At 38.6% G+C, this 27,086-nt stretch overlaps 3 protein-coding genes and 1 long non-coding RNA gene across 7 annotated transcripts in view; 2 read left to right on the forward strand and 2 right to left on the reverse strand.

Annotated features, from left to right (window-relative positions):
* Positions 1-3,874, forward strand: part of fgfrl1a (fibroblast growth factor receptor like 1a) — a 72,381-nt gene extending 68,507 nt beyond the window's left edge. The window contains exons 6-7 of the mRNA XM_088343993.1: positions 1,705-1,885; positions 1,962-3,874. Coding sequence (XP_088200119.1) covers positions 1,705-1,885; positions 1,962-2,386 — 606 coding nt within the window. The 3' untranslated portion in view covers positions 2,387-3,874. The remainder of the gene's footprint in view (positions 1-1,704; positions 1,886-1,961) is intronic.
* Positions 3,875-13,290: 9,416 nt separating this feature from the next.
* Positions 13,291-20,900, reverse strand: rnf212 (ring finger protein 212). Of its 2 annotated transcripts, none has more exons than XM_088344578.1 (14): positions 20,861-20,900; positions 20,210-20,335; positions 19,912-20,034; positions 17,970-18,031; positions 17,823-17,897; positions 17,363-17,419; positions 17,221-17,279; positions 17,093-17,146; positions 15,599-15,669; positions 15,153-15,213; positions 14,531-14,573; positions 14,389-14,443; positions 13,664-13,715; positions 13,291-13,577 (listed from the first exon to the last, which is right to left on the reverse strand). In XM_088344578.1, the coding sequence occupies exons 3-14, from the start codon at positions 20,018-20,020 to the stop codon at positions 13,442-13,444; spliced, it is 834 nt and encodes a 277-aa protein (XP_088200704.1). In that variant the 5' UTR covers positions 20,021-20,034; positions 20,210-20,335; positions 20,861-20,900; the 3' UTR covers positions 13,291-13,441. The 2 variants fall into 2 exon arrangements, with proteins under 2 accessions (XP_088200704.1, XP_088200703.1); XM_088344577.1 differs by lacking the exon at positions 20,861-20,900 and adding an exon at positions 20,459-20,811.
* Positions 20,022-27,086, forward strand: part of LOC148359340 (uncharacterized) — a 58,595-nt gene continuing 51,530 nt past the window's right edge. The window contains exons 1-6 of one of the 3 annotated variants that reach the window (XR_015851413.1): positions 20,296-20,532; positions 22,718-22,832; positions 23,298-23,389; positions 24,534-24,620; positions 24,736-24,833; positions 26,153-26,379. This is a non-coding gene — a long non-coding RNA (uncharacterized LOC148359340). Of the gene's footprint in view, positions 20,147-20,295; positions 20,533-22,717; positions 22,833-23,297; positions 23,390-24,533; positions 24,621-24,735; positions 24,834-26,152; positions 26,380-27,086 lie in introns of those variants that run through there. The other 2 variants (XR_015851412.1, XR_015851411.1) reach the window with 2 other exon arrangements.
* LOC148359341 (transmembrane emp24 domain-containing protein 11) lies at positions 21,712-24,994 on the reverse strand. Its single transcript, XM_088344579.1, has 5 exons — positions 24,743-24,994; positions 24,523-24,614; positions 23,305-23,430; positions 23,078-23,224; positions 21,712-22,874 (listed from the first exon to the last, which is right to left on the reverse strand). The coding sequence occupies exons 1-5, from the start codon at positions 24,870-24,872 to the stop codon at positions 22,725-22,727; spliced, it is 645 nt and encodes a 214-aa protein (XP_088200705.1). The 5' UTR covers positions 24,873-24,994; the 3' UTR covers positions 21,712-22,724.

Consider the following 27,086-nt stretch of genomic DNA (forward strand, 5'->3'; position numbering starts at 1 on the left):
AATGTAACTACATTAATTTATGATCTGTAAAATACATGTAACTTCACTCTAGTGAAAAATAACTTACACTAATAAATGTATTACTTCAAGCCACAAATATTACAGTTGCATCAAAAAAAACTTTAGTCACTCATACAGGTACAATCTTCCTGGACATGTTTAGGATGATTTCTTAATCCAACTCATTGGCATTGAAATAGAAACCGTGTAGTGGCGCTGAGCCCTCACTTGGCAGCCATTTTAGTCAACATGCATGATGGGAGATGTATTTTTTCGACACATTTATTTATTTTTTCATAAAAGAAAAAAAAAGACAAAAAAAAAATCTAATGACGAAATCAAATGATTTGTTCAAATGCAAAAATAAATAAAAGAAAATCAAATGTACTGCCTGACCAATGTTAAAAACAACAAGGAATAATTACAGTTAAAACAAATAAGAACACTTATTTCACTTTCAATGTTTGATGAAAGCAAGGATAAATATACAGTTTTAGTGACTGAACAATGAGTATCAAATAGGATTAGACTAAGTACTTCAATATTAAATAATTCATGACAATATTGTTTCAATACTAACACTTTCTATATAATTCTTAGTTAATATTTAATGATAAAACATTTTTAAATATGTCTGAAATTAATTGATATAAAGGGACAATAAATACATGTAAAACTTGTATAAAAATATGTATCTATATATATACAGTATTTGGAGCTAAAGAAATGTATAGAAAAAAATAGAAATATATTTTAAGTAGCTTTTTGGGTGAACATTGGGGAAAAAAACAAGTAAAAGTATAAACAAGATACAATCATAACATTAAAGGGACAGTGTGGAACATTAGTGTCTCCTAGTGGTACAAAAAAACCTAAATTATATGCAAATTAAGGAATGGACTGGTTCCGACTTTGCCACGACCCAAGAACAGGCCAGGGACCATCAACCATGGTGAAGGCTGTCACGAATTGCGTCCTCATTGGTGCTTCGACGTCCCATGCGGTTAAGGGATCCGTGAACTGTGAACAAGTACCTTATGCGGGAAAGAGATACACAGTTGCTTCAGGCTTCCAGAGCTCTCTCTTATTAGAAAAGGGAATACGTTTGTGCTATGGGTGCTTTGGTCAAAAGACAGAGTTGCGTGGAATAGGATTCATCATTGAGACGTTTTTTGGCGCATATGGTATGAGGGTCTTTGAAATGTTTTGCGGTTGCGGCGTGGTGGCGCTTGTGGTGCTGGGTCCCAGAACAGAGAGCGAGGAGGTCATCAACTACCAAAGCGTGTCATTCGAACCTATGAACTGACTTTCACTAAAGGCGAGGTACTTGCAGTTTTATTCAAACGCCAAAATGAGGCCGATCGCATCAAACACGCACCAATAAAATACTCATAAATCATAAATCATCACACACAATAAAATCACCAATCTTTTGGTTACAATCTTATTATAATTCTATCTAGGTATATCATTGTCCTGAAAATGTAACTTTTTCTGAGGCAACCTTGTGGATGCCGAGTAGGGACTTCAATAATATGAGAGAAGGGGTGTCGTTCAAAGTTCCTTAGTTTTTACATTGTCTTTAGCTTGAACGCCGGGTGGAGGTTGTATCCGTAGCAAGGGCATCATCACCATATGTATAGTTCCGAATATCTATAGATATCGCTGGCCGCTAGATCCTAACTTTGTCTTTCCATCATTCAGGTGGGGGACCATCGCTACGTGGTCCTACCCACAGGTGACGTCTGGTCGCGGCCTGACGGTTCATACCTCAACAAACTCCTAATCACCCGTGCCAAGAAGGAAGATGCTGGCATGTATATCTGCTTGGGTGCTAACACAATGGGATACAGCTTCAGGAGCGCCTACCTCACTGTGTTGCCAGGTGAGAGACAAATCAAATCTCCTGTTTCCATAACCTTAAGTGTCCATGTGTTGAAATTCTAATTGCGTCTTTGCAGATGTGACACCTCAAAAGAACCTAGTCCTGACCGCGGCCTCTCCCAGCTTGCCATGGCCTGTCATCATTGGGATACCTGCAGGCGTGGCTTTTGTCCTGGGCACCGCCCTCCTCTGGTTTTGCCAATCCAAACGCACTTGCCCTTCCTCTTCCTCTTCTTCTACTTCCTCTTCTTCGTCTTCACAAGTCTCCTCCACCCTCCCTGTGTCGCAGCGCTTACCGGTGGCAGGGCGCGAGCGAGCGTGTCCCAGTGCGGACAAGGAAAGCCTGTCCTACGAGGACTATGTGGGCCATCAAAACCAACCTCTGACGTCCTCCAAGCTGTACCCTAAAATCTACACGCATGACATTCATACACACACGCATTCACACTCCCACATGGATGGGAAAGTGCACCAACACCAGCACATTCACTACCAGTGTTAGCAGAAGAGGAACAGATGACAGCCATGACACTTTAGTGCAGTAGTCTCAAACATGTGACCCGAGGGCCAGTTGCAGCCCATGGGATGATATTGTTTGTTCCCTACATTAATATGTAAGTTTAATGTAGGAGTTCGTTATGGGTGTTTCCTTTAGAGAGTAGATCGTCACCGCGGTTGAACTGAAGCTTCAAGGACGGTGGGTGCACCATACAAATTAGTTTGGGTGAGTTTCTGCCTTGCATTAAACACGTTTTATCTGCTTGACCGTCGTCATAAAACACAACGTTGTGGTGTTTGCTTTGACCCACGTCACAGAAGCTAAATGTTGGGATAAATTATTTGGCAAAAAGCCATGTTCAGAGCAGTTAGTGTTCAGAAAATTAAAGGCTAAAGACATCAATTGGAATCTGAATTATAATAATTCAATTTTCAACTCACATATAAAGTCTTTCCTGATTGATATTCCCACAAATTTTCTTTATATATTTTTTTATTTTTGAAAGTTATGATTTTTTTTCTAAAATATATTTGAGAGTGGTATATTTTTAGCAAACCTGATGCAGCCCGACCTCACCCAGACCAAAGTTCTGGCGGGTCCCACGAAAATCTGGTTTTTGACCGCTGCTTTAGCACATTTTAGAACACAATGAAGATTGTAAAGGCAGAGTTAAAAAAAACTTTGCGATCAAAAGTTCCTCAAAGTATTTTTGGAAAAGCTAACTTCCGGTACATAGGAATAAACAGTTCAGTCCATCATACATTTGTGTTTCCTGTATATAGTAAGATATGATTATATAGCATTTAGCATGCTTGTTAACCCCCATGGGGGGCTTGTACATATGTTTAATAATGCGATTCTGATAAATCAGTTTCATGCCAGCGTAGTACAAGAAACACACCAACTAGATTTGCTTCACCAGGAGGAGGCAAAAAAGCTGCTAAATATTGTAAAGCACTCTGTAGCGATTCATTGAGTACAACGCCACTAAATTTGTCGTTTTGATCAAATTGCCGTTCTTTTCACGTGTGGAAACCGTAAAAGTTCATGTCCTGGCCACAGAGTGCGTGCAATCACATAGAGCTCAACACATATTGAGTTCACATCATTTAAAACCTGTGAATAGATTTCTATTACCATCTGTTGTTATTTCTTTTCATGTTGTTTGAAGCTAACCAACTGCCATAACTACGGACCATTGCAACGTGTTAATACTGTATGCACTTACCGCTGGTATGTTTGTGAAAACATATATTTCAGAATTGGAAAAAAAGGTCAACGAAAGAATAAATACATTTCTAATTTATTTTGTTTGGGCATTACTGCACAAGTTCATCTTGTGCTTAAGCGCAAAAGGTCACTGTAAGATAATGTATTTATACCTTGTTGGCAGATGTATGTGGCAATGGATACTCATATGGACAATCCTGTACAGTTGATCTTTTATTGAATATAAATGTTGCCATTAATAAAAAAATATGTTGCATTCTTGATCCGAGTTGTTTGGTATTCCCCAATACCAGCCATGGTTTAGGATTCCTAATTCCAAACCCTAACTTGAAACAGTAGTGCTGTCTGAAATTCTCCCCACTCTTGAAACCTTGATTTAAATGTAACCCATTCTTAATATTTGCTTGTCACTTCAATGGAAAACCTTAAGACACTTCAGCCAAAATACTAACTTTACCCAGTCCTTCACTTTTTTGAAATTACCGTCCGTCTAGAAAGTAACTTGGTCTTAAAACCCTACACCTAATAATTCATTCAAAAGCCAGCTTTGAAGCTTCAGCCAAAATACAAACTTTAACCACTCTAAATTCTGAGACCTCTCTTGAAAATGTTTCTAGAAAGTAACCTAGTCTTAAATCCCAACTCGTACTTCTTAGTTTAAAACCCAGCTGTGACAATTCAGCCAAAATATTAACTCTACCCAGTCTTAAGTCCTTCATTTTTCTTGAAATGATGTCAAGAAAGTAACTCAGTTATAAAACCCTACTCCGAATCCTTTATAAAACCCAGCTGTGACACTTCAGCCGAAATACAAACTACCCAGTCTAAAGTCCAACACCACAACTGTGTATAGAAAGTAACCCATTCTTAAACCCTCCACCTAACCTTTGACTCAAAACCCAGTCGAGACACTTCAGCCAAAACACAAACTACTGTATCTGTGACGCAAACCCCTACTTAAAACTAATCACTGCTGCAACTTGGTGTTTGCATTCGTACCCTTTCACGTATTCTTTCCACGACTGTCCTTCATTTTTCCTGTTGTTGTTCTCCAGATGAAGACCTCTCATTGATCATGAGTGATCCTGGCTGATCTTTTGTCCATTGAGGTTTTGCGCACATCATCTGCAACCTGTCACTGATGATTATTCCCCGTCACACACAAATCAAAGCCAAACTTTTCCACTCTCGCTCCACTCTGCAAATCATTTTCTGTTCAACTTGAGAAGTTAGGCCTTCTCGTTTATCTTGCACATCTGCCTTCCGGAGGAGTCGGACAAAGATTCTGCTGAGCTTAGGACGTAAAAGGCGTCGACACTTCCGCAAAATCATCGCTCCACGCGTGACTTTTGGTCTTTCGCTGGTCTGGTTCTTTTTCTTTCTCCTGGGGTGATTCATGACTTTCCACAGTTGAATTATGACTGCTGCTGGCTCCGCCGTCATTTTGGAGAGCGTGACATCATCCAGTCACAGCGCTGAGGTGCTTTAGACTGGTTTCAATTATGTTTGTTATTTTTCAAAGGAAGAGGACGGTTATCTTCCAATGTCAGTGACATTAAAACAAAAGCAAATTGACAAACCAGTAAAAACACCCAATTTTCCAAGGATCAGTTAAGTTAAATACCGAGCAATGACTTGTCCAAAAACAGAAATAAATTTCACTAGCAAACAAAAAAATCTGTCTTAAGTTATATTTTCTTACAAGATGCTGCATTTCAAAACCATATTGAATGGAAACAATCTAGCGGAATCCTGATTCAAAACCTGATCTCATGCTTGATTATTGAAACCTGACTTAAGGAGATTATAAAAGACCCTTTTTTTCAATTATGCACAGAATGTGTAGTCTTCTTCCCACAATCATGCAGATATGTTGGAACATATTCCACACGCCAGGGGACTTGAAGTAGCTCGATTTGGCATTTTTCTTTTATAGCTGTGACGTCACCAGACAAAAACAAGCCTCTTAGCAATGGCAAGTCTCTTTGAAATTACAGATGACACACGTCCAAACGGCGATTGTTGTGAACAGCGATTGCATATAGCTCATTTTTGCTTGGACATCATGTAACTTTGCCTACCATGCCACTCGGGGACTTGTGACTGTTTTGTCCGAGTTGCTTTCTTCTTTCTCCAAAAGCTGCATAAGTTAAATTTTACTGCTGTCATTACAGTGTTCCTTCCTTTTTCCCTTCTCTGCCGTTTAGGGTTGGCAATTGTGGCCTTTGTGGTTTTCCCCGCACATCTTGGTATAATATTGTCCGGAGAGCTTACTGTTAGGTCGGGCTGCTGTTAGCCATGTTGGCAGTCGGTTAGCTGGCTAGCCTGCTGTGTCCAATTTTCTTTTTCCCCGGCTAGGATTATATCGGTTGCTGCATCCGTTTTTCATTGTTGGTTCCCTGCTAGTCTGGCTGCTTACTGCATGGTTTTGGTCAGCTAGCCTTATGATTTTCTGCCGATCGGTCCAAGTTAGCCTTCTTTAGCAGCCAGCTAGCCTGGTGTGTTCATTTGGTTTATTTCCAGCTGGGTTCATGTTTGTTGCTGTCGCCATTTTTTGTTTTTGGTTCCTAGGTAGACTAGCTGCTTACTGCCCACCGATTGTTACCGGATAGCTCTTTAAAGCAGCCGGCTAGCCTGCCGTGTGCAGGCTGGGTTAGTCCCCGTTTGCTCTATGTGTGTTAATTTTTTTCAGTTTGCCCCATTTTGGCTGCTCACCATTTGTTATACCATTTCTGCACCCAGCAGCGACACAACAGCTAGTCATTCCAGACAAAAATTACCAAAACAACCGTACCCTATTTGACTAATTAACACGTAAACCAATATGGCGACTGCCTTGCGAGGGTGCCGGTGTTACACAGATGACGTCACAGCTCACAAAGTCAAAGACGAGACAGGCTGCCTTCAAAATGCATTATTTTATCTTATGCCCTTTAAAGCAAACATTTGGAACAATGTTTAAAGCCCAGCGTTCAACCCTCTCAAAACCAACAAAAAAACACAAACAACTGATATGATATTCAAAGCCTTAGTAAGTATCACTTTACTTAACTCTGACTTGAAAAAACGTTTTATAACCCTAATTTCAGACCACAAGTTGGCACTGTAACTCTCGTTAAGTCAAAAAGCAGCTACCATACTTCGATGCCCCTAAACAGGTTTGAAAGAAAATAAAGGCACTGTCTAAACTATGGCTTGAGGGCCATTTGTGGCCCACAAAGCCGAAAGTTCTACTTGCTTTTAAAACATATTTATACACTGTAAAGCTTGTTTTAACATTTATAGACACACCTTGCAATATTTGACCACTAGATGGAGCTGTAATGAGTAGTGAAATTGAAAATGAGCGCTACAAAGCACAAAGAAGGATACAAACTATGCAGACTAAAAATGACCTTTTTTGGGTATAATTGGGTACCAGTAGCAGCAAGATGGCGGACAATCATGTCAGCTCCCTTTATGTGGGCCTCATGTTTTGTAAAATAAAAACACATTTCTAGACCTGTGAGTATTTATAAAAGAGTTCGTGTATTTTTGCTTATCATTCAAATCAAGTTTGTTTTAAATGAAGCTTTTGACCACTAGTACGTGCTAAAAATACACAATGTTCCTTTATAGATGTAAATGAACAATGAAAGTAACATTTTTTTATAATTAAAATGGAAACATTTAAAGTGACTTTAAAGAAAGCTATTAGAGTTTCTGTTTTTCTAACAAACCAAAAAAAAGCACATATCACATTTTTTTGTTTTTTTTTGTTAAAGTTGGCCTTGAATTGTTTATGTTATGTTTAACACCTCCGGCCCAGAGGAATTTGACTAAACCCTAATCCGATCGACATTGCCAGAATCTTATTGTAATTAAAACCAATACTCTGACTTAAATTATAATTTTTTTAAACCAAAAACGTCATGTAAAATCCTGTTTAAATCTCTCATCTCATCTCATTAGCCATACCGCTTATCCTCAGTAGGGTCGCGGGGGGCTGGAGCCCATCCCAGCAATCATCGGGCAGTAGGCAGGGGACACCCTGAACTGGTTGCCAGCCAATCGCAGGGCACACAGGGACAGACAACTCATTCGCTCATTCATACCTAGGGACAATTTGGACCGGCCAATTCACCTGAAATGCATGTCTTTGGAATGTGGGGGGAAACCGGAGTGCCCGGAGGAAACCCACGCAAGCACGGGGAGAACATACAAACTCCGCACAGAAAGTCTGGAGCTGGATTTGAACCCACGACAGGTTCCCATGACATGAACTGTGCCGCACAAGCGCTAACCACTGCGCCGCCGTGCTGCCCCCTGTTTAAATCAATAACTGGAAATCAAAACCTGACATTCTTAAAAACACAAACTCAGGTGTCAGCAAGGTAATGTCTATAGGCACCATGAAGCTTGTTATAAAATTACATGATGGCTTCCAAGACATGTTGTAAAACTAATATTTCCAAACATGTTCATAGAAAATGAAAAAAACCCATCTCTTATGAGAAATCCCAACCTAACTCCCAATTTTATTGACATCTTAATACTTGCCCACTTAGATAGGACGTCTCTGGTGTGAGTGTGTTATTGTAAAAACAAGCGTGCTTATGTGTGCCGTCATGGAGGAGATTCTTGTGTGTTTGAGTCAACAGCAGCTGTGGTCGCTAAAGAAAAGGAGCTGTCTAAAGAGCTTATTTCACAGCAAAGAAAAAGACCGTGGCTCAGGTGCTCAATGGAGGCAGTCACCATGACCGACTGGCACGCACACACGCACTGAGACAAAAAGAATGCCCTGCAAGGAAGGACAAGTCCAGTAAATGCTGGGGGAAAAGCTGTGCCCTCCACTTGGTTCTACTGGGGACCGCTGTAAACTTGTGCAAGCACTAATACTAAAGACTCAATGCATTCACATCGACATACACACACCTGGCTGCGGTTGCACTGAATCCTTCACTGGGCTACAAAGCAGACAGAACAGAAGCAGCAAAACAAAAACGACAAAGAAGCGGCTGACTTCCATCTTTCTTGCACCGCCGCTGACTGTTCCCCCCTGTCGTTCTGCCCTCGTGTGAAAGGGAAGGCTGGCAGAGAAAATGACTTTCAAGTCTGTCACAGGAGACATGACAACAGCATCTCTTAAGCTCACCGATTTGTCCCACCAAAACTTTTGACAGACAGTCATTCAGGAAAGCACGCATTCACAAGCACACCTGGTCAAAACACAAAGTAGTCAGAGAAATAACTCAAGTGTGGGAAAAGGAATTAAACACAGTAAAACTCAGTTAATCCGGATTCAGTCTATTAAAAATTTGGTTTGAATGATTTCTAATGTAATCTATGCATATTCCGGATTTTATAATCCGGATCTTCGGTTATTTCGATCCATTTCTATGTATTTTGCCGTGTCTATTCCGAAGTCCTATTCCAAGTCGACATGCCGTCCTTGTCGTCTTCTTACTGGAAGAGGCTAAATGGCGCACCTTTCCCGAAAAGTGTATGCCATCCGTTTGTCCATAGACAAACTAATTTCTCAATGCACTTGTCTTCGTGGGACGTCTTCCCGGTTATCACTGACGGAATCTATCTCATTGTGCTTCTATTAGAGTTGTGATCCATTCGTGCAAAACGACACTGAAGGAGACTATGCTGAGTGTCACATTTTAGTGTATCTTCTTCCGGTTAGATAGCAATGTGCTATTGTTGTTGTGCCCTGTTTTGAAGAGCTATGTCAATAAAGCTCCCATTTTATATGTGTGAATATAAACGCGTGAATTCTTGTTCAATCGAAACCAGATGTATTTTCAACTAAACATCGTTTTGAGGTCAGGGAATCTGAGAATACCAGACATCGGCTAGTCCGGATACTTGTATTATCCGGATAATTTTTCGCGGTTCATTTGAATCCGGATTAACCAAGTTTTACTGTACAGTACAGTAAACCATTGAAAATAAAATTTGGCTTCATACATTTTGTATGAGGCTTGGTTTGTCTCAACCTCTTAACCCCACTTGACCAGGGATTGGCAATCTAATATGTTGGAAGAGCCACATTAAACCCCCCCAAAAATGTCTTTGGAGCCGCAAAAAAAAAGGTTTTATACAACTCCTAGCAAAAAGTATGGAATCATCAGTCTTGGACAAGTACTCACTCCGACCTTTAATTCTGTAGAAGAAACTCAGATAAAAAGCATGAAAAAAATTATAAAGTTTTTCAAAAGTGCAACTCCTTTCCATTCAGAAACACTAAAATAAATTAATTTTAAAAACGTTGTGGTGGTCAGTAAATGCTATTTTATAGACAGAGCACAGGGAAAAATTATGGAATCACTCCATTCTGAAATAACAATCAAAACATGACTAGTATTTAGTTGCACCACCTTTGGCTTTCATGACAGCTTGCAGTCTGAGGAATGGAATGGATCAGTGACAAACAGTATCTGGTGCCAACTCTCTTTGTTTCCAGTTGCCAGATCATCTTTGGAGGTCGGAGCCATGCTGTGGACATATCTTTTCAAATTCCACCACAGGTTTTCAATTGGGTTGAGATCTGGGCTATTTGCAGGCCATTACATTGACTAGATGTGTCTCTCTCCAAGGAATGCTTGCACAGTTTTTGCATGGACCTGGTTTTTGGCATGATGCATTGTCATCTTGGAAAATGAGTTCATCATCCCCAAACATTTTTCAATTGAAGGAATACGAAAGATGTCCAAAATGAAAATGTAAACTTGTGCATTTATTGCAGATTTGACCACAGCCATCTCCCCAGTACCTTTGCCTGACACCCAGCCCTATATCAATAAGGACTGTGGGAATTTTGAAGTTTTCTTTAGGCAGTCCTCTTTGTAAATCTTATTGAAACGGCACTAAACAAAAGTTCCAGGAGTGAGTGATTGGATAAACGATAGGGATAATTTAGAGAAATTCTTGCTTCGCTGTCCGGTCAAAAAATCGGAGTTCGAACGCTGGTAATGCGTGAGTGCGTACGCTAGGGTGCGATGCTGAGCGGCATACGGGTGTAGATCGCTCTTTGCCTGACCAACTGTTATCGCGTGCGGACGTGCTTCGTTTTGCTTTCGCTTTTAATATAGGTGTACAAAGTGTTTTAGCCCCTAATTAAACCTCCGGAGAAAGTCAGTGCAAGCAGCAAAGTTGCAACAGGTGAAAAAAGAAAAGTAGTGCGTACAACTATTGCATTTAAGAAAGAAATAATAGCACCACCGTACTGCTGACCACCACAAAGGTAAGAAATCCTATTCATAATTATTTTCTTTTACCTTTTTTTTATTCCTACACGTTCATGCTAGCGTAATCTTTCGTACGGAAGATTACGATAACGCCAACGTACGATTAGCCTGGATTAGCTTTATGTTTACGTTAAACCTTCAAGGTAAACATTCAGGGTGTTGGAACAGAGCCCAACATTCAGGGTGTTGGAACGGAGCCTCCTTTCCAATGAACCGTTCACCACTTGTTGTGGAGACCCGGGTGCTAAATGACTTGTAAACGACCTGATTTTTTTATTTTTACACGTTCATGTTAGCGTAATCTTTCGTACGGAAGATTACGATAACGCGAATGTACAATTAGCCTGGGTTAGCTTTATGTTTAAGTTAAACATTCAAGGTAAACATTCAGGGTGTTGGAACGGATGAAAACGATTTACATTATTTTTAATGGGAAAAATTATTTCGGTGATCAAACAAATCGGTTTTCGAACAAGGTTCTGGAACACATTATGGTCGAGAACCGAGGTTCCACTGTATAACTTTCATAAAGAAGCCTTTCACACTTGTCTGCATGTTAAGCAAAAAGCGGATAATAAAACTCAACGTAAATTGAGTGTCAGAGCATAAATGTCTTCATCTAAGGACGAATATCTGTGCTGTGAAATCATTTGGTCCGTGTCACGTCTTGCCCACGCTGGGGGATTGCGCTTATTCACTCCCAACTCGGTGTGACAAAGTGTGAAATCTGGATCACATTAAGGAGAGACAAGTTTCTCTCTGTCACACTTGACTGGAAGGAGGGAGGTGAGTGTAGACGTGCAAATGTGTGTGGGGCACACGCTGTGGGAACACAGCGCTCAATAATTCCGACTGACAAGAGAATCGTTTTCTTTAGTTCTCTGAAGTGGGCCTGGCTCATTTGTACTGCCTGGAGCCATGCAGAGGTGAAGTGTGTGTATGTGTGTGTGTGTGGCATAGAGATTGTGAGTGACAAGGTTTTTGTGAGAGAGCATCTAGGTTTAGAAATTTGGAAGTAAAAGGAGGGACAGAAGAAAAAAGAACACCTCTTAGAGGCACACAAATCTCGGGCCATGCGGGTCCCACTACAGCAGTGGTCCTCAACCTTTTCTGTACCACAGACCGGTTTAATGCCTAACAATATTCTTGCAACCCAGCCCAATAAGAATAAAAATAAGCCTCAATCCACTGTGTAAATCACTAGACCCATAGGGATGTGGATGACAAGAAAAGGCATTAGATTTGATCTCATCATCATACTATTTTTACACATGGTACCAGAGACGAATGTAATGGAATGGAGAAAACAGATAGTCGTCCTAAAACATAATCAAACGCAAAAAGCATGATGAGGGGAAAAAACTTTTCGTTGTATACGATGATGAATCAGACTTTGAAGGAAATACAATAGAAATACAATGTGAATGTTGTTTTGGTATTGTGTTCATAGTTGTCAATAAATTATTTTAATCATGGCCCCACGTATTCAACAACATGGTATTGTGAGTAAAAAATGTGTGATGACGAGATAACATCTAATGCCTTTTACTGTGTCATCTTCATCCCTAGTGGCCTGGCGGTTATGATTCAGTAACGGACCGCGGCCCAGTGGTTGCTAACCAATCCTCATCAAATGATCAATCAATCGAATATTAGTATTCGACCCTAAATAGGTGAATCGTCATTTTTCTTTTTCAGATCCTTTTCCAATATTTTCTTTCAAAATCCACTTCATAACAGCTTGAACTGTTCTGAAAACTGTGCGAGCTGGGTGATTGTTTTGTGTTTATGTGTTTTTAACACCTGCAGAAAGAAAATGACGTCATCTAATACTTCCCGTTCTGATAAAATGTTCTCCAACTACCCCCACATCCGACACTGATTAGTTCACTCTTGGATTGCCAACACCTGTTAAGAACCGCTTTCAATGTGTCTTCCGCTTTCACTTCCGACGAACACAATGACCACGCATTGCAATAAATGTGCCTATGTCATGACCTCCAAACTCCTTGTGTGAGTAGAGGTGTGTATTAGTGAGCCACGGGGGAGTCCTTCGTCGCTAAGTGGACCTTAAAAAACAGGAAACGGAGCGCGGATGAGGAGGATCAGGACTTCTGACTCTCTACAATAGTCTTATTTCAGCTTGTCGTGCACACACATGCAGAGCACGTAAATCGCATGCACAGACACAAAACAAACACACACACACAATGTCACACCTGAGCTTACCTCGATAGATGCCATTCAGCAGGCTGACAAGCAGGGACAATAGAAGAACTGGAGGACGTGTCTGAGCGCATCAATCTGCTACCGCCATCAACTTTTCCTTCCTGCCATGACTTAGTGTGATATCACATTTCTATTTCCACACTCTTACGCTTTAACTTGTGAGACTGAGGTCATCCACATGCACACGTGCACGAAAGCTTTTACGAGGCCACCTTTGATGTGCCGAGATTGTAAACTGCATTTATTGTACATGTAAACACAATTTTGAAGCATGAATAGAACAGGTGCAGACACTTTCCCTTTCTCGATATAAGAAAGATGGGAAAAACTAAAGGCACCAAATGAGATGTGCATGCACCTGCATTTAGGAAGGAGGGTACGCCATGAAGGGCTGTGATGGTTGAAAGATGGGCGTATCCCAACTGGGTGTTTGTCCAAATGGCATTTTGGGCGTGTGTCCAAAAGACACTTTGGGCGTCATTGGCGTTGCTGGGCAGCGTCTACAAGGCCATGAGATTAAAATGGAAACGTCATAAGAACAAAATTTACAATACGGGTAATGCGGATGATTAAATATGATGCTCACCTGACTGTAGCAGAATGTGTCGGGTGGTTAGACTTCCTTCGAAGAACTTTGCCTGCAAGATACCCTGAGCATTACATACAGTCCATTTTTCTCATGGACTAGTGCATGAATTATTTTTCAGCGTTTTTCCTTACACAAATAAATGGCAATAGTACCCCCCATGTCCTACATTTAGTTGCTGCCACAGTTCTACCTACAGAGGACACCTACCTATTTGCAATAAGCATGCATGGGGTTACCATTAAAGTAGGGAGTTTTTGTTTAGCTTTTTCCCCCTTTCTACCAAACTGGATCTGTCTCAAGTTATAATTAAATGATTTACATTAACTAGTGCAACAAGACGTCAGTGTCACAATAAAATGTGCTAATTTCATGGTTAAGTAAGAAACATCCCATAAACTATAAGTAGCAGGAATAGCTTTGTAGTGAAAAACATTCCACATTGCAAGTACAATGCATCATATAGGAAACAAAGCAAAAATATAACTGATGTTTTAAAATATTTTTTTCAAGATTAAGATTTAAGAATTGCGCACTTGCACTGGGATGGTTGTACATCGATTTGTATAGATTAATTGCATGTTAAGACTATGTACCATGTAATTAGGTATATTATGGAAAATAAGTAGTAATCTTGGAAATATGATTAGGAAGACCAAATAATGACACCAGCCCTCAACAACAATAAAGAGTTGAGCATGGTCATACAAAAAGACATGACTTACCCATCCGACCGTCTTGTGGTGTACTGATTAGTGACAATCTGGTGTTACTTGAAGGCTGACACAAACACACACACATGGTGAGAACATGTAAGCATTGGCCCTTAAGTACAAAGATTAATGTGAATAATGATAATATACTTACTTTCTGGAAAAAACCCATCTTGTCATCCATGTCCATTTCAGCCCTAATGAGGGTGACATCAAAAACACAAATCATGCTGCATTGCACCTTCTGAGACTTACCGGTGTTCAAGACCTTTGCTAACTTGTTCATTTGAAAGTGGGAAATTTAATACTTTATTTATGCCCCATATATGACTCGTTAACTGAAACAAACATGGTCCTGAGTCTATCAGTAAAAACAAGCAAACAAAGTAAAATAAACGATCATGCTGAACCCAAACAAAAGGCCTGCGTTAAAATGTGCTGACTGCAGATTTAGTGTCTGCAACGGGTCACGGATGAAGTTTTAGCTTGGGTGCGAGAATCTAAAAGTCTTAAATGATAAAATAACATTTGCACTGTTAAAACTCAGTCAAATAACACCGTAGTCGATGAGGTCCTGGAAACCCAATAGGGATTGGTGACTAAAGCCAAGCAAAGCTGCGCTTGTTCAGGTGTGTGTGTGTAGATAGCTGTAGGGCTGAGCAAAGAACTACAGTGGCTAAAGCTAACATATTAAGACGCCAGGCGGGGCTAGGTTTTTGTGTGTGTGTAGATGTGCGTGTGAGCACACGTGTCTTAACGGGTTCGTAGCTTCTTACATGTTGCTGGATGAGGCACGTCTGGAGGGCAGGAAAGGAGAACCGAATGGGTTCTGCCGCACTTACACAAAGAAGAAGCAAAGAATAAGACAAACACTTAAACTACTCATCACACAAAATAGAAAATTACCTCCTGCTTGCGTAAAACACATTGTATTATTCAGGTAATTACAGCTGTTATTGTTCAGACTTGCCACCTTTTAAGTAATATAACTCCATGTGGGTGGTCACTGCAATGTAATCTCTGACTGGTTGCTTTTTGGAGTTTTGGGCAGCACCAAATTTTGTGGTGACCGAGCACGCCTGCTTTACAGTTGAAACTGACTTTTTTTGAATCAACACTTTCTCTAAATGTGAATGTGTGTGTGTGTGAATTGTTGGTTCTCAATACCCTCTGCAACGAGGTTGTAATTTTCCTTTTACAGAAACATTACATTTTTTTTTACCTTGTTCTCCGTGGGAACTTGCTGCCCTTTGGGAGCAGTGGCTCATCTGGGACATAGATGTTGACTTAGACCTAAAAGGTGACAAAAGATGAACAAAAAACAATTTCATAAACCAAATCTTAATGGAGTTATGCTTCATTTAGAACTAGAAGCAATGCATTCTGGTTATTATTGAGTTCGCAAAATAAGAGTAAAGAGGCATTGTGGACCCATTTTATTAATCTCAGGGGTCTGATTTTGCTACTTGGTGTCCATTAAAGATGACAGTACAGTTTACTTTTCCTCAATTAATGACCTTTCACGGCTTTCAGAAAGTATTAAACCATAAAAAAAGACAAAAGTAAATTATTGTAAACACAGGTCAACCATCTTTTTCAAACAACTTCATCATTTTCATTTAGGTTCTTGTTTTTTTCCTGGTAACAAAGAAAATAAAGTCTACATGCTGATTTAAATGGTATTCGAGAAGGAGACAAAGCAGGAAGAAGCTTTCTGCAACTATCAGGGTGGTGAACAAAGACGACACATTGAGGTGCTTCCATAGGCGCAAGGTCACCAGACGTGGTGGCGCAAGATGAAACCGGTACATAAAAGTGGCCGAAAAGCACACATTGATTCATCATGATGCTAATGATCAAAAATGGGTGACAACTATAATTTTTCAAAAAATGTTGGCAGTAACAAATCAACTTTTCTATAAATCTCTTGTTAAATAAAACTTTATGATGTACTGAAGGTTGAATATACTCACGTGAACTAATATGGTGAGGAACAAAGTGGTAAAAAAAGCATTAGATAAAGATTTGTGACACTGAGGGCATTCATTGATAGCCGGAACAATGGATTACATTAGTTTATTCATCCTTCACGATGGAACCCTTCCAGCTCAATTCAGACAATGGGCTGAGGAACCCTGGACTTAAATCAAATCAATATCATTATAACTACATCATGAAAACTAAACATTAAAATATATGATTTAGAACAAACAAACCAAAAATAAAACTTGAAAAAAACTAATTTTGTGCTGTTTGTATTTGTTTTGTAAGTTAAAATCAAGAAAAATATTTCCTGGGTCATTGTGACCTACTCATATTGCTCCTATATCATTCATTTGACAGGAGAAAACGTTCCCTGGTCATTGTAAGCAGCAACTAGCTACAAGACCAAGAACTTAAATTATTTTTGTGATTTACTAAAGAGCTAATATATTCATTTGAAAATAAGACAAAGATAATTCATCGAAAATAAGTGTTTGGGTAACATAAAGTGCTCAACAATAGTGTGACAGTGCCGCTGAGTGGTGAAAGAGAGCACAGCATTGAGTTTGAAAATAAAGGGATGGGCCCCACCAGACTGTACTTATATATGATATATATAGATATATATATATCATACTTTATATATAAAATCTACTTAAAGAAATCAACAAAAGGGATACCTGCTCCTCAAAACTATATGACATTAGAATGGTAGAGAAATGTAGAAATCTACCTTTGAAGTGCATATTCCAGTTTGGTAATGTAGGCGCTTTGCTCATTCAGCTTTCTGTGAAATAAAAAAAAAGGAAAAAATAGTGATACCACACTAAACTGAAAAAAATATGAGTGTATTAGACGGACTTGGCCATTTGCTGCATCTCTTGCTTCATCTTAAGCCAGCTCTCCTCCTCTTTTTCATTCTGTTTATATTCAAGAAATAAAACCAAAAGAGAATCTTTTATGACAAGAGTTTTCAGATTGTTTACGATAAGAAATAGCTCACCCTTCTCTGGTAGTATGTCAGTAATCTTGTACTATTTCTGCCTTGGAACATTAGAACCTGGAGAGAGGAAGCAAAGAAAATTACCATTATAACACATAGAAATTACACTAAGTACACTTACTTAATAGTAACATCATGCTATGCAATTCAATTAACACTTACAAAGAGATGAACATTTAAAATTAGTATAATTATGTTAAAACATGTTTTTATGATAACAAAAATGAACGTGGTATCTTATCCGACATTACCATTACAGAAACCCTATGCTTGATCAATTTGCTATTAATTGTCCATATGGCAAAATCCATTTTTCCTTGTACAGAAATTTTAATTAACCAAGACTTGTATATAGACTTTATGCCATTGACAGAAAAGGTTCCACTGTACATTTAAATCCCAAAATATTGGATCCCAAAATAGATAATACGATATCAAATGTGAAAAGAAATAAACAAACTTTTCTGATGTCTGTCAAATGATTGTTTGCCAGAATGTTGACATTGGAGAAGAGACTCTTTATTTCTGGGCTGCTCTGGAAAAAACAAAATAACTCTTGTTCAAGAGTCATTTTCTCTCCATATACTAAATTGGATGATGCACTTACTTGGTCAGTGAGAGGTGAAACTTGACATTTTTCATTGCAGATCAAACATTTGCCCGGCTTACCTGCAATAAATGTTATTAACATGAATATGATATCAAAAAATGTGTGCAAGATTGAGAAAATGACCTAAAGTAAAACATTTATAGAAAGCGCAGAATTAGGGATGGACAAGGATTGGTACAAGGTACACCGTTTTTTAAGGTATTAGCAATTGTAGTTGGAATTCAACTTGGGACCTTTGAACTGTGAGGTAGATATGCTAACCAGACAACCACCATGCCAACTATGAAAATTTAATGCCATGAATAAAAGATATTTCTTTAAAATTATCTTTGATTTTTTTTGTCGAAGTGAAGGAATTTTACGTACTGATGACATTTAAATGTGGTGGTACACATAGGGCATGTGGAAAATATTTTTAAAATTTATATTAGGGGAGAATACTTTATATTTTTCACCTTATTATATTTTATATTTGTATATTTTGACTACTGGAGTGCAACTCTAATTCAGTTGTAGCAGCACAATGTTAACAAGGATGATTCTGGTATCAACGAATACTCAAGATGCAAATGTTGGTCTGGTTCTGGAAAAAAATGCCATCATGAACATTACCAAGCAAAATGTTCACTTATGGCTACAAAATATTTATTGCAGCAATGGTGACAAACAAACTAAGGTATACTAAAGTTTTGCTCGGCAATAATATGGAGAAAATACACAAGAAAATCAACAGTATTTAGACTTTCCGTTTCATAACTTTACTGATGTTGTATAACAATTGCATTTGAATGGAAAACATTTAATAAATAACCTTCTCTTTGTAAGGAACTGGTTGTCAATTGACCTGCGTGAATGTCACAGATAGATTAATTTGCATTTTATGAGCATATGCATATCCTGGCAAACTTCAAATGCCAAACAGTTAAAATTATAACACTCACTTATATTTAGATAGTCAATACGATTTATGTTGAGGAATTTAAAAAATAGTGCTGGAATTGTAATTCCATCTTCGCAACATTTCTAAAATTCGCCCTATACTGTCTCCGTCAGATGCGGAGATTATAATTCAGGCGTTTGTTACCTCCCGTCTCGATTACTGTAATGCACTACTCTCCGGTCTCCCAAAGTCCAAAATCAAGAGCCTTCAGCTGGTACAGAATGCTGCAGCGAGGCCTTTAACTAAGACTCAAAAGTTTGATCACATTACCCCGATTTTAGCTAACCTGCATTGGCTCCCTGTTAGCTTAAAATGTGATTTTAAGGTTCTGTTGCTAGTATAAAAATAATGCATAGACTTGTTCCCCTATATCTTTCAGATTGAATTTCCCCCTATGTTCCGGTCCGGAGCCTTCGCTCTGAAAATGCTGGTCTCCTAGTGATCCCAAGAGCCAAGAAGAGATCGGCAGGTTCGAGAGCGCTCTCCATTCGAACCCCGGTGCTGTGGAATGCTCTTCCACCCGAGATTCGATCTGCAACCTCAGTGGAAATGTTTAAATCTAAGCTTAAAACACACGTCTATTCTATAGCATATAAATAACCTATATTTGTGTTGACAATATCTGTGTATTATTTGTTACTGCAAAATCCATTGCAGCCTGGTCATCCTGGATGGGGGACTACCTCATGTGCAACCCTTCTCGAGGTTTCTTCATTTTCCTCATGTAAGTTTTAGATCAGGGGGTGGTGTAATAATTGTCTGTGGTTTGCAATAATATGTGGTCTGGCAGCCCTTTGAGACTCTTTGTGATTAAAGGCTGTACAAATAGACATGGCTGGACTTGACTAAAATTGTAATCAGATCTGTGTAATGAAAGAACGCATCCAACAGAGGTCTCTGTTTACCTTAACGTTAACTTTGGTGAGGGCCTTAAATCGTTCAGTTTTTAACCCTCTTTAAATGTTCTTAAACAAATCTCGGAAGTTTTTATCACAGTACCTTTATGGTAACACACACTACATACAACGTGGCCGCAAGTGGTGAGAGCAATTCGACGTTCAGATGAGGGGGGAAGGAAGCAAGCGTTGCAGCAGACCCAGTGCGACATGTTGTTGTGCTTCCCTGTGAAAGATAAACGGCGCGGTCTCGTTAGCATGCTAATGGTTAATATTAGCTGTCAACCACGGTGTGACCTATTGCTTATATTTTTGGAAGCATTTAAAACAAACGTTCGGTATGATATTATATCATATTGTTTTAGACTACAATAGTTAAAATATTAAAAACACATACTTACTCGTTACTTCTTATCCTGTCGAGGTTCTAATTAGCTTCATCGATCGGCCAGGCCCAATCGACGAGTCTACGATTTCCTCCGAAGAAAGACCGCCTATTCGCCTTAACTAACCACTGCGTAACTTTTCTTTACCACAAAATAACATATCAACAAATACAGGATATTGTAAAACATGTATAAGGTTTAGTACATTTAGGAAACCAGGGTGCAGATATTTAGCTGTTAGTAAGTGCTGGCATTTAACAGTACCTATAGTTTCAAGAACATATGTCGATGTGGGGAAGGGTATTGTGAGAATTCCCAGAGTGAATCGGGCGTTTGAGGTAAGTAGCGACCGAAAATAGTGTAAGAAATGTGTAATAAATTGGGGAAAAAAATAATCTTTTATAGCTCTCTGCAAGCTTTTACAGTAAATACGTTAGAATTTCAACACGACTAACATGACTACTTTTTCAATTTAACCAAAAACTAACAGTGCTGGAAATCAAATTGGGCTTATCGGCAACTCATTAGAACCAACTGACCAACATGGCTTAAATTAACTTAAAACAAAAAGCGCATTGAAATTTTAACAGAGCTCGTGAATTGTAAAGTGTGGTTACTCCTGTTTTAGAGACAAATTGAAGAACTAATGTTAGGGTAACAGATTACCGCTCAATCTTCCTCTTTGGAATGCTTTTTATGTTCTCTCTCAATCACAAACACACGCTTGATTGACAAACTAATGTTGTGATAAGAGCTATTCATCTATCTACTTGAAAGTGCTTCTATAAAAAAAAGTTAATTCCACTTGCTTCAATATTTCTTTATCACTCAAACTTTTCTACCACGGACTTTTTAAAATTTCAATATTATCAGCGAAATTGATTCACAGATATGTCAGGACTCAGGTGTTAGCAGAGCTGCCACTGTTTACTCTGCCCTGACTATTATTCCTGCTTCAGTAGCTCATTTATCCAGTCAGAAGGCTCTCGGGGTGGATAGGGTCCGATACAGGAAGGGCAGAGAAGGAGATAGAGGCTTGGCTGCTTCTGAGCTGAAATAATCCCCCCACCCAATAAATAAAAACGCAGATACCAATATATGTCAAATACCAAAATTTCGCTGCTGATAATTAGCTTGTCTGATAATCGGTCAACCTTTAGTTTGAGGTAGTGCGTTTGAATTAAAATCAGTGTATTTCACCTGGGCAGACTTGCTGTATTGAGAAAATAGGAAGTCGTCCTAAAATATATAAACGCAAAAAAGCACGACAAGGGAAACAATTCTGGTGTATCTGATGATGAATCGAACTTCAAAGGACATGATCACATTACAATACATTGTCAAATGTATGTTAGTATTGTGTTCATAGTTGTCAATAAATTATTTGAATCATGACCACATGTATTCAACGTTTGTCGCTTTCAATGCCTAATTTGAGTGGTGAAAAAGTCAAACAAATTTCATACCGATTTTTATTCAAAAATTAGGGGGGCGTGTTATACACAAGAAATGCGGTCTTTCCTCCACACTCTTCTCACCTTTGTAAGCCTTGGCCTGTTTTAATGCCTGTTTGGGGATACAAATAGTTGCATCTGTGGAGTACATATGTGACATTTTGGTTACACTTAGGTAATGCTACATTGGCTAAAATCCCAAAGTTTTACTTTAAGTTCAACAATATTATGTTCTACTGTAATTATTCTGATAATATTAACTTGGTTATGTTGAACCAAATTGATGTGAGCATGATGAGAGTATTCTGTGTGGTTCTATACTGTGCACCCCTTTTTTAAACTAGGTTGTTGTACTGGTTTTGCTGAATAAATTTGTCATCAAGTTACTGAACTACTCTTGATGCCTCTGTTAAGTCTGAGTTGTTCAAATTAGCCAATGTCACTTCAAGAATGGTAGAGTTGCATTTAAGCTTTTGCATTTCAGACATTTTAACACTTTGCAGGGTAGTTTTTTTAAATGCAACTGTAATTGTTACACGCATTTTGTGAACAGCAGCAGACGGATGTAGAGTTAGTGTTTGGCTCCATAACTTTGTGCTAAGCTTTTCCTAGATGAAGCAAAATGGTCAACAAAATAGTTTGCTATTGGCTCAGCAGGTCATACTGAAGGATGAAGGCTGGCACAAACTCCTAAGATGGATCTCCTAAAATTGGCGTATTACAACAGGCCCATCAAACTGATTTATCGCTTTGATAAATGTTCTAGAAAAGTATGTCCTAGTCTTCATCATCAAGGAAACCACCGTTAACTGAGGAAAAAATCCACAATGTATCGAGTTAAAACATGAATATAATTCTCAAAGTCCACTCCTGATTATTGTTTAAGGAAGAGATTTCCAGTAGATAATGGTAGAGTTATGGAAAATTATTAGAATTTTTCAATTCAAAACTAAATTATGATCAGGAAGGTAAATAATCATAATTAATTATAAAAAATGGTCAATACTCGTCAAAACAATTCACCATGACTGACAATCATTGACAACAAATGTTTTCCCACGATTGACAGGCCGTGATCAGACGATCTTCTTGGCAATAAAGAAATCTTTGAGCTGCTTTATCTGCCAGAAACCGGCCACGACCAGGAGGAAGATCTGCACCAAGGCCCACCAGAGAACTGTACTGTATGTGTCCTCACTGATCTGACGGAAGATTTCTTCTTTTTCCTATTGGCATAAACAATACAGTTGGTTACCTACGAATGAATAATGGGATTTTTACCTGTTTGAGTTTGTTTTAGACACAATTTATTTTAGTGAGCTTCAAAAGAAGGGAATCAGGGAAATGATAAATCACATAATATAAATTCTGTTTGTATCATGGGGAATAAATAAAATCAGATTGTTTTGATTTTGTTTAATGGCAATACCCGTTGGTAATCCTGCTGCTTGGTGATAAACACCATCTGGTCAATAAGATGTTGCAGGCTGTATTCCAATGTTTGCAGAGTGTCTTTGGTTCCATCAGCCATTGGATTCATGACATGCTCACCAATCTGAACATCTAAATGCAATTTCTGCCAAACACCAAAAACATCATGATCCTTTAGTTACAACAATAACGCCTTGTGTTATTGTGCTTGTTTGCAGGCATTACCAGACGTTCTCCAGCAAAGACAGAGAAACTTGTGGAGTTGGTTTTGAAGCAGATGACATGCTGACCAGATGTGTGCGCCGTGAAGGTGAATTTAGAAAAGATGCCGTAGCGCTTGCTCATCAAGACCTAAAGTCCAGAAATTTCATCCAAAAATAATTTTTTGGCATGGTTTTTTTTGTCATTACAATAATTCTGCTTGACCTTCTAAATTGGGGTTTCAAATATTTTCACCAAGGTCCACACGAGAATGATGGCATACCTCAATCGGTCTGATGTAATTTATAAATGGAACTAAAAGTAATTTGTATGTAAAATAAATGTATCTACTCCTTTATTGTAAGTAACTCTGAATTTATTAAATATTCAAGTCACAATCGTTGTAAAAACAGTTGTATTGAAAAAATTGTTACTACACATTTATAATATGTTCTAAATAAAATACAGTGATACCTAAACATGAGCTATAAGAATTTACCACTGGAGACAAGGGCTTTAAATTTATTAGTAAAATTGTATTCATCTTATTACTGTATTTTTATGTTCAATCACTCTTTGGATCTATTGTTAGTTAATAGGAAAATGTGTTTTATAGCTATTAAGGTTAACTTTTGGGAGGCTGGGAACAGGTTACCGTAACTTGTTTTCAGTTGTTTACTATGGAGAAAAAGAGCTCGTGATACGAGCAATTTCAGATAAGACAAATAAATATCGCATGCAGGGGAATCACTCTATAAAAGAAATAAAAAAAATATTCTTGGACATTTATTTCTAAATTTCACCTTGTTGGTATTGAAATTGAAATACTGGTGCGTTTTCCCTTTGCAGATATCACAGTCAACAGTCATTGTGGGAAATGTAGTTTTTGATCAAAGCATCCTTTTGACCACGCAAAATTATGTGGCTGGCAACAGTTAGCCCATAGGCCAAAAGTTTGACACATTTGCTTTTAATCCTAAATACGAACTGTACAACAACGAGGAAATTATTGGTCATACATATTCATTTTCAGCCCATCACATTCAAACACTTAAGTTCTTTCACAATTACTTTTTTGATTTAGATTATTTTGGTTTGCATTGCATCGTTACCTAATGTTAATGTAGTCATGAGTTTGGTTTGCTGATGTGGACCAATTAAAAGTGATCAGAAAAAAAAACAGTCATATGGCAAATAGTTTCAATCATTTGACACTAATTGAAAGTGCTTCCTCCACTCTACCTCATTGTTAGGGTCCCTAATTGTCACTGTGACACCAAGGTGAGGAGAATGGGTGGAAGACTTCAAGTCCCAGGGCTGCAGCAGAAAATATCCTAAGGGTAAAAAACATACCTTCACCTGAGCCTCCTGCCATAAGTCAGCACATTTTATAAGACACATTCATTTCTTCTCATCTGTCTGTTGATTTTTGGCTCATTCTTAACCCCTCCCCAGAACTCACCCGTCACCATCAAGTCCTCGGGAATCTCCTCTATGATGCATCGCTCCTCCTTCTCATCTAGATCAAAATACATGGAGGCAGCCAGTGTCAGGTAAGCCTGTAGGAAAAAGACCGGCCATAGACACTTCATTGTCAGTCCACAATGGGCTATTAAACAAAATTTGGCAAGGGGGGTCAAATAAAACAGGTCTGTAAAAGCAAAATGGGTTTTCCAAAAGTCTGCAGTATGTATTTGCTGGAGACTGCCTTGGAGTGAGAAAGTCACAGGTGTTGCTTTGCGTGACGTGACATTGGCCTGGTTATGTGAGTGGCCCACATACAGTCGAGGGTTTTGTCATGGTCAACCATTCTCCAAAAAGATTCATGTTGAGCTGTTGTGAGATTAATTTTGAAACTTGCTGAAATAAATTTTGGGATTTCACTGTAGGTACACGTCCCCAAATCTCAATTTTGAAGGAATTTAACTACGGTATTATTATTTTTTTTTAATGTCCAATACATTTGATAATAATAATAATAATACCTTTTTTTTCTACACCCAATGTTGCTGTACATAGAATATCAAACTGTGATATCAGTATAAACAAAAATACAATAAAAAAGAAAAAATGAATACTCCAAAAAAAAACCCACATTAGAGTATAAAAGTTGAGTGTCATTCACAAAGCAGCGGAGATACATTTTAAATTTAAGGTACATATGGCCTAAAGCAGGGGCCGGGAACCTGTTTCCTGCGAGCCATGTGTGTCTTTTGACAAGTGGACATATGCCTCAGAGATAAAATGTAACAATACTGATTGCCCAAAGGGTTTTGGCCCAGTATATACAGGTCCTTCTAAAATAATTTGTGTATTGTGATAAATTTCATTATTTTCTAAAGTATAATGATACAAATTAAACTTTTCTATATTTTTGATTTATTGCACACCAACTGAAATATTTTAGGTCTTTTATTGTTTTAATGTGAATGATTTTGGCATACAGGTCATGCAAACCCAAAATTCCTATCTCAAAAAAATAGCATATAATGAAAAGGTGCTCGAAACAAGCCACTGACCTAATCATCTGAGTCAACGAGTGAACTCTCCACACTTGCAAATGATTCCTGAGGCTGTTAAAAACTCCCAGCCTGGTTCATTACTCAAACCACCATTTACACCCTCAAGCAAGAGGGTAAGACACAAAAATAAATCTCTGGGTGAATAGGTTGTTCCCAGAAAGCTGTATGTATCCAGGCACCTCAGTGGGAAGTTTGTAGTAAGAAAAAAGTATGGCAGAAAACGCCGCACAATCAAAATTATTGACTGATTTCTGAGGATTTTTTTTTTCCTGCACAACCTGGCAACCGCTTACAGTGCCAAAACCACTGGTAAATGGTTTGCTGACCACAATGTTACTGTGCTCAATTAGCCTACCAACTCTCCTGACCTGAACCCCATAAAGAATCTGTGGGGTAATGCGAGGAGGAAGTTGAGAGACACCAGACCCAACACTATGGATGAGCTTGGAGCCGCTATCGAAGCATCCTGGGCCTCCACAACACCTCAGCAGTGCCACAGGCTGAGTGACTCCATGCCTCCCCGCATTGAAGCAGTCATTTCTGCAAAAAGATTCCTGACCAAGTAATGAGTGCATAATTGATAGATAGATAGATAGATACTTTGTTCATCCCCGAAGGGAAATTCACATTTCCAGCAGCATCCCTGAGCTGAGAACAATAGAGAACAATCGAAAATAACACGGGAGCTGCGAACATTATTTTTTGAAGGTTTATAACACTTTTTTTAGATGGTCACATGAAATATGCTAATTATTTGATATAGGGACTTTTGTTTTTTTCTTACTATTTTTGCCAAAACCATTAATATTAAAACAATAAAGGGCTTGAACTACTTCAGTTGTGTGTAATTAATCTAAGATATATAAAAGTATATTGTTTTTTAGTACATTACAGAAATTAACGAACAGCAGTTTACTGTTAAGTCGTATCACCAACAGACCCTGTTTTGGCTGTAGATTGCAAGAAAAATGCTGTATATGGAAGCTCATTAAACAATCTATGTTCATTGTTGAGGCACTTTATAATGAAAAACCACACAACAAACCATCAAGTCCTTAGGAACTACCTTAAGGCTCTAGCAAAGCACCTAGAGCACTTTGATTGGGTGAGCGGTAGAATTGGCTGAGCTGTACACAGTTAGTGCGCACTCCTCTTCGCCTAGTGTCTCCCGCGCTGATGCTAAATACGTCTGTATCCTCATTTGCAGTATCTTCTGACTTTTTTACAAAATAACTATGCTAGCATCTTGTTTGAAACTTACTTACAAAAATGAGCCTCAACACT

The sequence above is a fragment of the Urocampus carinirostris genome, chromosome 9, assembly GCF_059441175.1.
Source record: "Urocampus carinirostris isolate Australia breed hairy pipefish chromosome 9, RoL_Ucar_1.0, whole genome shotgun sequence".
Lineage (NCBI taxonomy): Eukaryota > Metazoa > Chordata > Actinopteri > Syngnathiformes > Syngnathidae > Urocampus > Urocampus carinirostris.

Bases quoted from the DNA above. Each gene is read 5' to 3' on its own strand.
- rnf212 (XM_088344578.1), bottom strand. From the start codon at position 20,020: ATGTCGCACTGGGTCTGCTGCAACGCTTGCTTCCTTCCCCCCTCATCT. The intron at 17,280-17,362 runs GTGAGCTATTTC...GAATATAAACAG, and splicing joins TGACATACTACCAGAGAAGG to AATGAAAAAGAGGAGGAGAG. The intron at 15,214-15,598 runs GTAAAAAAAAAT...TCTTTGTGTAAG, and splicing joins AAGTTCCCACGGAGAACAAG to TGCGGCAGAACCCATTCGGT.
- LOC148359341 (XM_088344579.1), bottom strand. From the start codon at position 24,872: ATGAAGTGTCTATGGCCGGTCTTTTTCCTACAGGCTTACCTGACACTG. The intron at 23,431-24,522 runs GTAGAGTGGAGG...TCTGGACTTTAG, and splicing joins TTAGGGACCCTAACAATGAG to GTCTTGATGAGCAAGCGCTA. The intron at 23,225-23,304 runs GTAATGCCTGCA...GGTGTTTGGCAG, and splicing joins TCTTTGCTGGAGAACGTCTG to AAATTGCATTTAGATGTTCA.